General features: G+C 41.3%; 2 protein-coding genes across 4 annotated transcripts in view; one reads left to right on the plus strand and one right to left on the minus strand.

Moving 5' to 3' along the window:
- The window catches only part of Calml4 (calmodulin like 4), a 31,496-nt gene that overhangs the window by 18,359 nt on the left and 2,834 nt on the right, over positions 1-10,303 (plus strand). The gene's annotated exons all lie outside the window — the stretch shown is intronic.
- Positions 1-10,303, minus strand: part of Pias1 (protein inhibitor of activated STAT 1) — a 156,203-nt gene that overhangs the window by 9,573 nt on the left and 136,327 nt on the right. For both annotated transcript variants that reach the window (XM_004628786.3, XM_023712690.1), the window contains exons 9-12: positions 8,594-8,754; positions 5,736-5,866; positions 5,071-5,251; positions 447-589 (exon numbers count right to left, since the gene is read on the minus strand). In XM_004628786.3, coding sequence (XP_004628843.1) covers positions 447-589; positions 5,071-5,251; positions 5,736-5,866; positions 8,594-8,754 — 616 coding nt within the window. The remainder of the gene's footprint in view (positions 1-446; positions 590-5,070; positions 5,252-5,735; positions 5,867-8,593; positions 8,755-10,303) is intronic.

A 10,303-nucleotide genomic window follows, 5' to 3' on the forward strand; every position in this document is an offset into this window, starting at 1 on the left:
GTGGTCTAAAGCACCTACTTAGAACAAGCTAAGCTAAGCAAAACACAGGGACCGCGGTTCAATCCCCAGCACCACATGCCAGCCAGGCCCGCCCCATGGTGGGCTGAGCTGGCCATACACACACTAAATAAACAAATAAATAAATATTTAAAAAACAAAGTGAGCTTAGGGCCAGCCTGAACTACACAGCAAGACCTTATCTCAAAAAGGGGGGCGGGGGGAGTGGAAGTACTTCAAGGTTCACAAAACTTGTGAGACCACTGCATTAGTTTTACAACTGGCAGTAAACACTGGCTATCAATGAAGGTATAATCAAAGAGCTGGGTCAGTTTTTATGACCAAAATAGTATTTCTCCCAATTCCTTGGTCCAAGGGCTGCCCTATCAGACTGAAGAGATCATAAGCTTCCACAATGCTACATGACAGTATAGAGAACTGCGACTCACCTTGCAAGTCGTAAGGCATGGGTGTCATGTGGAAAGGGTGCCTGTAGTCTTGGATGAGGGAGGTATTGATGTAGCTCGTGTCTACAGCAGGAAGGCTTGGGGTGCGGGACACTGGAGATGCTTGGTGTGGAAGACTTAAAATGCTGTAAGAGAAATTTACATATGTCAGTTTAACTTTTAAATCTAAAAAAGGGGTTGCCTCTCTGGCTTTTATGCTGGAAATCAAAACAAAACAAAACAATGAGCATAGTAACATTTAGACTACCCACAATTATTAAGAAATGATTTGCAGGGGCTAGGGTTTGATCCCCAGGCCTGCTGTACCATGCCGGCCCCGCCCACAGGGCATGCGGAGACAGCAACTGAGACTGGGCACAGTGGCTGTAGTCCCAACTTTTGGGAGGCTGTAAACAGGCAGATCACTACGAGTCCAATCTAGTAGCGAGACCCTGAACACCCTCTAGATCCTTCCCTAAAAAAAATACCAAAAAAAAAGAAAGAAAGAAAGAAAGAAAAGAAAAATAAATGATTTGTATGACAGGCAATGGTGGACCACACCTGTAATCTCAACACTTGGGACAGTGAGGCAGGATTACTGAACATTTTGGGTTGGCTTGGACTACATAGTGAGTTCAAGGCCAGCCTGAACTACACAGAGACCTAGTCTTGGAAGAATTAAAAAATAAAGAGAAAGAGGAGAAATAGGAAGAAATAATGGAGGGAGGTGAGGGAGAAGGAGGAAGAGAAATAATGTATATACTAAACAGAATTCTGCAGAGGCTGCAGGGGCAGGGGTGGATGTGATGGAATCCAGCACCCACAAGCCCGAGAAGAATAAACACTGGGTACTTAATCCTGGAGCACCCAGTACCTTGCACAGTCATTAGCACGCTCTGTCCACAGAGGCCCTATCAATCCAGCAAAGGCCTCAAGACAGCACAAAAAAATGCCTCCAAATACACAGGTGCAGAGTTTTATTTATTTATTTATTTGGCAGAACCAGGGTTTGAACTTAGGCCCTTGTGCTTGCCAGGCAAGTGCTTCTTCTACTGAGCCATCTCCCCGGCCCCAGGTGCAGAGTTATAAAGAGAGAAGTAGTTTAACTGGAAAAAGAAAGAAGAAAAAAATGATGGACTTTAGGAAAACAAAGTGAAATATTTAAATGGCTGAAAAATACAACTTTTTGCTTTTCTTTCTTTCTTTTTTTAACCTAAAATTAAGAAATACGGGTTCAACAGGGTGTGGTGGTATACTCCTACAGTCGTAGCATTCAGATCCCTGCAAATCCAAGGCTAGCCTGGGCTACATAATGAGTTCAGGGCCAGTCTGAAGAGAGAGGAAGGGAGGGAGGGAGAGGAAAGGAGAAGAGGGAGGAGGGTAAGGGAGAGGAGAGAGGGAGGAAGGGAGGGGTGTCTGCAAGCAGACAAGGGTTATATGTTAGGCAAACCATACAAGGGACTACCAGTTACAGAAGCTGTAAAAAAACAAGAGAAACAAAGAAATAAAGTAACTATCTTTTAACAATTCACGTAAAATACTTGGGGTATAGGAATATAATTTCAACGATAGAGAACACTTTAAAAGATGCCAAGGTTGAATTGTGAGGAACAGAGTTCTAGTCATGACAATCTATCTTATCTTTATGAATGAGACATAAAACATAAACACTCTTACATGTCTCATAAAAGAGTTCCATCATGGAAACTTAAACCTTTTACATCTATAAAAAGCACCATGTTCCATTAGCTCTGTCCTCTGTCAATGCCTGAGGGATTATATAAGAGAAGAAAGCTACTGAAATGCCAGTCTTGAAAACATCTCAGCATACCACACAGTATGGGAAATTTCTGTAAAAATTCAGTCATTAAAGATAATAAGAGGTTTTACACTGTAGTGATGTTTGCCTCCTCCTAATAGCTAGATGGCTGCCCTGCTCTCAGGCTTGTCACACTGTTTTAAACTGCACTTCCGCTTCTACACTGCACAGTCACTGACAATGTGCCGTGCTTAGGTTCCAGCTGCGGGACGAATACTCATCACTGTACAGCGGCCGCTCGTGCTGAGCACAGCACTAGGCTCCTTCTAAAGATGCTGTAAACTTTCAGGTCTCTTGTTTTTATCTGAAAACAGAGGAAAGTCTGACATCTGCAATGCTATGTCTGGATTCAATTAATCTCTAGGCAATTCAGGAAGTAGCTAATGTATCTAATGTAATTTTCCAAACATAATAAACACAGCTATTTTTGGAGAATCAGAAAAGTAAATACTCAAAAAAGATAGATTTTAAAATACTTCAAAATTTTTCAAGGATAAAATATAGGAAGACAGAAAAATCTATTTCATAGCTTACATGTATACAAATGACTATTAATATTCTAAAGATTTAAATGCATAATGATGCATTTAATACCTATTTAATACCTAGTTTTATGAAATATTTTAATGTTACAATTATGGCATTAACAAAACTTTGCAGAAACTACTTTTAGAATGTCCCCCATTCACACATAACAAAACCCAAGGATGTTTAAATTCCTTCCATGAAATGTGATGGTATTTGTAAATAGCCTAAACACATCTTCTCATATAGCAAATCATGTTCCCATCCCTTGTAACACCTAATACTGTGTACGTGCTATGTAAAGAGCTGTTATACTGCGCTGCATAGGAAATGACAGCAGGGATAGTTCATGCAAGTTTAGTGCAGCTACCTTTTCTTCCTGAAAATGTTCAGTCTGAGGTTGGTTGAACCACTGATACAGAGCACACGGACACAGATGGTCAACTACGTATTGGTCATACTATGGAGTATTATTTATAAATACCTTCAGGCTGGGGATACTGCTCAGTGGTAGAATGCTCACAAAGCCCTAATGTTCTATCTTCAGCACTGAAAAAAAAAATCTCAGAACTAAAATTGTACAGATACTTGTTCTAACTATGCCACTTTCAGGTAATGTGACTTTTTTTTTGGTCCAGCTCTGGGCATAAAAATAAAAGCAATCCTTTTGAGTAACAGCCATCAAAGCAGGCTTTCCTGAGAAATGGTCACAGAGCAGGTTACTAATTGTCACTGTATTTAGAATGACACTGCTCTGAATGTTTCCTACCTAGCTGGCTGGCTGTGTTCTGAGACGAGCTACTCGGCAATGAAGGTAACACACTGTTTAGGGTGTCCGAGCACAGACTTCCTGGCTCACCATGCAATACCAACCTAAAATGACTGGTCTCCAAATACAGAAATACTTGCTTTTGGTCTGGTGTCAACTTGCACTCTTGAACCTTGAAAACTCAAACTTTAACAATGCTGCCTAGAGACTTTCTCTCTCCTTTATCCTTTCCCAGCTACTGTTTTTTGAATAGCTCCCATTTAGGGCAAAAGGCCACATGATTCTTCTGATACACATTCTTCTTTGGTTTTCAGAAACTGGGTTCTGTTCTGTAGCCCAGCCTGGCCTTCAGTCTCTCAATCCTCCTGCCTCAGCATCCAGAGTGCTCAGATAACAGGTGTGTACCACCACACTCAGCCAAAGCAGCATATTTATTTCCAGATTCACTATTAGTGTGCTACAATTATGCATTTGCAAAACATAAAATCTTTTTGCTGAGAAATGCTGGTATGTTTGTGGGTTAACAGTCTCTTTAGGAGAATAACTAGAGGTTTGGTTTGGTTTTTTTGGGGGGGTGGGGGGAAACTGGGGATTGAACTCAGGCCCTTGTGCTTGCCAGGCAAGCGCTTATTCTACTGAGCTTTCTCCTCGGCCATAACTCGAGTTCTGCTTCGTGCTTTACCACCCCCTACCATGTATTACACACTTTAAAGCTAGGACTGCGCTTACTCATTGTATCAGATCCACACCCAGCCAAAGCTTTTCTTTTCATTTCTTTTCTTGACACGAGATCTCACTATGTTACCAGGGCTGGCCTTGAACCTGGGATTCTTCCACCTTAGCCTCCTGAACACCTGGCATCGCAGGAATGTGCCAGCACATCCAGAATATTATTGCAGGGTATTGCACACAAAGTTTTTAACAGCATTTTTATGAACTGGACTGAAGGTGACCAAGGTACTATATTACTTACATGAGACTAATGGAAAATATGGCAAATAAGTCTGAAAAATAGAGAATTTATATGACCAAGTTATCCCTGACTTCCTTCCTTGTCAACCTTATACACACCCTGGGGGCCAGTTTGAATTATCTGGTTTTCCTCGGCTTTCCAGTAGAAATGCTGGGCTTGGGGTTAATAGTTTCTAGTTTTCAGCAGGTGTTCTAAATCCTACACACAGCATAAAAATCACCTGGGAACTCACAAGAACTCCAAATTTTCTGTTTCTCTATTCCTGGCTTGGGACACAGAGGAGAAACATGTACTCTGATAAGCTCTCAGTGACTCTGATGTACACCACAGATTGAAAACCACTGTGTGGACTAGAATTGGCCATCTTTTTGCATGGCCAATATTATATCTAAGAGGCCCTTTTAACATTAATGCATTACCCCAGGCTTTCAAGAATATCATGCACTTGGGAAAAATCCAACCTAACTTGTACATTCAAACATCATTTTGTGTCAGATGTTTAATACTTATTTACCAGCTTTTGTGGGGTGTCAGCACTCACCCTTTATTGTTCAGCGGAGAGGTAGGAGAGAGGGAAGGGCAGCTTCTCTTGGCAGATGGCTCTTCTTCCTCCTCGTCAGACGAGCTGTCCACAGTCAAGTCAATCACCTCGACCTTCTTGTTTTTATTGGAGGACTGGTTGTGAGAAGCCACCTGATGCTCCAAAGTGGAACTCAAGCACCCTGCACAGGAAAGAAGAAAACACAAGGTGAATAAAGTACACTTTAGCTCCATGTCCCCTCCACCTATCGGTGCAGACTCAAGATACTGCTGGGTCCAGAGAGCAGGAAACCTACAGCTGCTCTGCTCTACTACATGTAAAACTACTATATACTACTGGTTGTTAAAGGATTATTTTGGAGAACAATTTTAAATTAAGACAATCAAAATGTATGTTTTATGTCTACTGGACTGAATATCTTTATCTGTATAGTATCTGACATACTGAGGAAATACACTTTAAAAACTCACCCACCTTCCAGCCAAAACATTGTAAGTCCCCAATGCCGTCATACATACACGTTTTATATCTATATCTATTACATATATTATATATGTATATGTTTACACACACAAACACACACACCTGAATAAGCAGCCTTAGCTACTCTGTACTGAATCTGTTAAAATTTACTAGCACTGCTTTACAAACGCCTTCACTCTCACCATCAACTCCGTTGTAGGAGGCAGAAACTTCCTGCACTTCCTTTTTCGATCGCATCGGCGCCCAGGAGCCGTCCTCCTTGAACTGTATTTCATCACAGTCTGTGCAGTACTTTAGGATTTCCATAAACAAGCTACAAAAAACAGTCTGTCCTTAGAATGTCGCATTTTAAGTGAAGATAATTTAGCAACACTACTTTTCAAACGTTCAGACCTTGTGTGTTTTTTACAAATAAAAACGAGGAAAACAGCAGCATGGGGCAGCTATGTCTGCTCTCAAGTCCGAGTGCCGAATAAGAAGGCAGCAGCACACATGACGGAAACACCTACCGTGAGGGCGGGTGCTACTACAGATTTCTAAAACACGGACAAATGTTCACAAAAATGTGGAGACTGAGCAAAGACAGAACTAAACTTCAGAAATGATATTCCAGGGCTGGGGATGGAGCTCAGCAGCTCAGTGCCTGCCTGGTAAGTACAAGGTCATGAGTTTGAGACCTGGTACCAAAAACAAAAGAAAAAAAAAAAAAAAAAAAAGCAAGAGAAGAAAACGAGAAAAGAGTCTATGTGACCAGTATACAAATGGCAGCTATCTTTTGGTTGGTGACTTTACATGTATTTTTCTTTTCTTTTTTGCATTTTTCTAATTTGTTTTGTAAATTATCTAAAATACACATCTTATTTGATAGGTTAAAATAATACATATCACATATGTAAAGAAATATAAGTATCCTTGATAAAGTTATTCAGATATTAAAGATATTTACAAAAAATGTATATAAATAATTCTGGTCAAATCCCCTCCCCCCGTTTGTCTTTTTGAGACAGGGTCCCACTATGTAGTACAGGCTGGCCTTGGACTCTGTGATCCTCCGAGCTCAGCCTCCTGAGTGCGAGGATTATAGGCCTGTGCCAGCACTCCAGGCCTATGGTCAAATTCTTAAGAGATAATATTAAACAAAATCAATGTATAGAAATTATCCTACATTAGTAAACAATTAACCATAACACTATTAACATACTAATTACATAAAATGAAAATCAGAAAACTATACACCATTAGAGGTTATTTCCTGGGTTATTTTTTTCTTTAAAAGAGTAGGTGTGGGGGCTGGAGAGAGGGCTCAGTGGTCTAAAGCACCTACTTGGAACAAGCTTGGCAAAGCACAGGGACCGCTGTTCAATCCCCAGCACCACATGCCAGCCAGCCCCGCCCCCTGGTGGGCTGAGCTGGCCACACACACCAGCTCAGCTTTGCTTTGCTAAGCTTGTTCAAACAGGTGCTTTAGATCACTGAGCCATCTCACCAGCCCCTCCAGCTTTTAATTTTTAAATTTATTTTTATTTAATTTTAATTTTATGACAGTTGTGCTAAACTGCCCAGGTGGGATTCAGGAGTGTTAAAGAAAGGCAACTAATTCTTTACTTTTATCTGCTTGCTGCAGTACTAGAGAAAGCACCCAGGGCACCCTGCCACTGAGCTACAACCCTGGCCTTACAGGGTTTTTTGCGAAGTTGCCCAGCTGGTGTGGAATTTACCATCTTCCTGCAGCAGCTTCCTGAATAACAGGCATGTGCCATCACAACTAGTGTAACTGATTACTATGATGTAGCAGGCAGACAAAACAGAAAGAAAAAATATGAAAGAAAAAGAAACTATAAATAGAAAAAAAAAAAAAAAAAAAAAAAAAAAAAAAACAAAGAAAGCTGCTATTCAGTGTGCTAATGGGCTTCAGAAGCCCTTCTAGGGGAGACAAGGTAGGCTGGCCCACAGCTGAAGCACAATCTCATCGGCAGAAACTGGCCACTAAAAAGTTCACTTTTTTTGGTGGCCAGCTCGGCCTGCCCTCGGGGCAGGGCTGGCGCAGCCTGTGGTGCCTGGAATGGAACCGCAGTCTCTGTGCTTCCCTAAACCTGCCTAGGCAGAAGCCCTAATCCGCTGAGCTATCTCGCTGGCTCAAAAGTTTCTTTTCTTTCTTTCTTTCTTTCTTTCTTTTTTTTTTTTTAAGAAAGGAAAGGTTTAGTTAGCTCACAAAAGTTCCATTTTGGATAAGCACAAATTAATCAGAATTCTTCAGTTCTAACACATGCTCCAAAATGGTCTGCATGTGCAAAGATACATGAATGCACAGGAGGAAAGGCTGTACTGACACCACTTACAGATGCTGCTCTTCAGCACACTGCTGCCAGCTTACACCGCAGGTGGCACACACGACTGCCCCACTGGTGGCAGAAGTGGGACAGCCACACACAGCCACCTGGCGGGAGCTGTGAACTACAGCCTTATTGTGAATGTGTTAAATGGTGTCAGGAGGTACTGAAAGTAAGGCATGCATTTTCAAAACAAGGAGAGTCAAGTTAAAAATGAAAAATATGTATAGCATGAAATACTCACTTTGAAAATACTGATTTCTAAAAAAGAATTAAGATATGCTATGAACATATAGTATCTCTTTCATTGGTACTGGGGATCAAACTCAGGACACTGCGCTTGCCCTCCGAGCTATCTTCCCAGCCCCAATATCTTCTCTTCATGAATATAATAATTAAGTACTGCAAATGTATACTGACAAAAAGAAATATAGGAGCCAGGGAGATGGCTCAGTGGAATAAGTGCTTCCCTGGCAAGCACAAGGGCCTGAGTTCAATCCCTGGTTCCACCAAAAAAAAAGAAATAAAAACCTGGACAAACTAAAGATTAAAATCTTAAAGTAGCACTGAAAATAAAAATAACTGAATAAAAAGTACTGCTTTTTTACAATCTTGAGAAGTCTCCAAATTTATATTTCACTTAGAAAACATTACCAGTAGAATTTATTACAAATCTGATTTTAAAAAAAGATGCATATAAGGTGACATACCCATCTATAATAAGGTGTTCATAGGGAGCCTTCTTATCGCAGACAGGACACACCCAGGTTGGCTTTTTCTCATTCATCTGAATATACAGAGTTGCATCGAAACACTGCAGATGAGAACACGTGAGGGCCCGGCATGGAATTGTCAGCCGCATTTTGCCAAGCTTTAAATGAGAGGGGAAAAATAAATGTTAGACACCTGTAAAAGGGGGGGGGGAGGAGCTTTGATAAAAATATCCAGAAACACCGTGCATATGTTTTGATTTAAAACATTGTATTTGTTTTTCATCAAGGTGGAATAATATTAAACACATGCTCTGTGAAGCCTACCAACAGGTTAAAACATCACAATATTTCCCTGGACTTAATTATTAAGCACAGTGACATAGCAAAATCTACAGCCAGGAATATCTATCCGAAACCATAGCCTATGGATAAGCTTTTCACAGTGCCAAACCTCTTCAAATTATATGCAAAAATTTTCAAGTATGTGCATTTTTCTGGAGAGAGTACTCTTGAATTTTTGAGGCAGTACTTGATCTGAAAAAAGTAAATAACCACCTAACTGGGGATTGGGGCAGAAAAAAAGAATGGCTTATTATTAACTACGGTAAGATACAGAGACAAGATATTTACTATGAATCTTAGTGCTAAATAAGAATATCCACAAGACAAAGCTGCATTCTGTCACCCATTCTCAGCAAGTGGCAGTCAGGAGGCCACTCTGATGGGGGAGGCATGTGCTTGTATCTCGCCCCTTACTGGATGCTACCATGGGCTGATAATCCAGCATCTCCAGAAGGTCGAGAGAAGGGCAGAAGTCTCCTCCTGCCCTCCAGCTGCTTGAATTGACACAGGCTGAGTCTACCTCAAGTAAGAAGAAATCTACTTCATCTGCTCCCTGGGCTGCTACACTGGGTGTGAGGCAGATACACAGTTCAGAATCCTGCACAAGGAGATGCCCTATCTCCACCTCTTCCCTATAAGGTGCCCTGCACCCTTGGTGAGTCCACAGAGCTCACAATGGCCACAGAACATAGAAGTTATCATGCTCAACAGCCATACTATTTGGCCAGTGTCTCAAAAAGGGCTTTCCACATATTTGTGACCTTGAAAAATAGAAAGGCTTAAGAGGTACATAAATGGGGAAAGGATTCATGGCTTATAAGAATTCCAGGGAAATGTACACTTTCCTAGTCTACCAAGAAAATTAACTGTCACTTGGGACCCTAAATATCTTTCCAAAGACTTACTGTGCCTCTATGAAAGACACTTAACCTTTCTGGTCCTCCTTTACTACTTTGAAATTCACACGATTTCCTCCATGCTTCAACCTGATGCAGTGTTAAAGAACAAACACAGGAAGACCCTGTGTCTTTGCCCTGAGTACTCAGAAATGTACCTGCCTCACGGCAGACAGTCTTGTGAACTGTCTCAGGTCACCCACGCTGTGCAGTTCTAGGAGAAACCTTTCATGAAAGTGTGCAGGTGGTACCCAGCCCTTAGCGAAGCAAGCTTTGGTGCAACAGCAGCTGCCTCCGAATACCAGGATGGTGGGTGGTACCAAGCTCCATGTTTCTATAGATACACACGTATACATCCCCCAGTGCTGGGGCTTCAGCCCAGGGCCTCCGCACTGAAATACATCTTGGCCCCTTTTTATTTATTTATTTATTTTTATTTATTTATTTGTGTGTGTGTGTGTGTGTGCGT

This window comes from Octodon degus, unplaced genomic scaffold (assembly GCF_000260255.1).
Source record: "Octodon degus isolate 3935 unplaced genomic scaffold, OctDeg1.0 scaffold00026, whole genome shotgun sequence".
In the NCBI taxonomy this organism is placed as follows: domain Eukaryota; kingdom Metazoa; phylum Chordata; class Mammalia; order Rodentia; family Octodontidae; genus Octodon; species Octodon degus.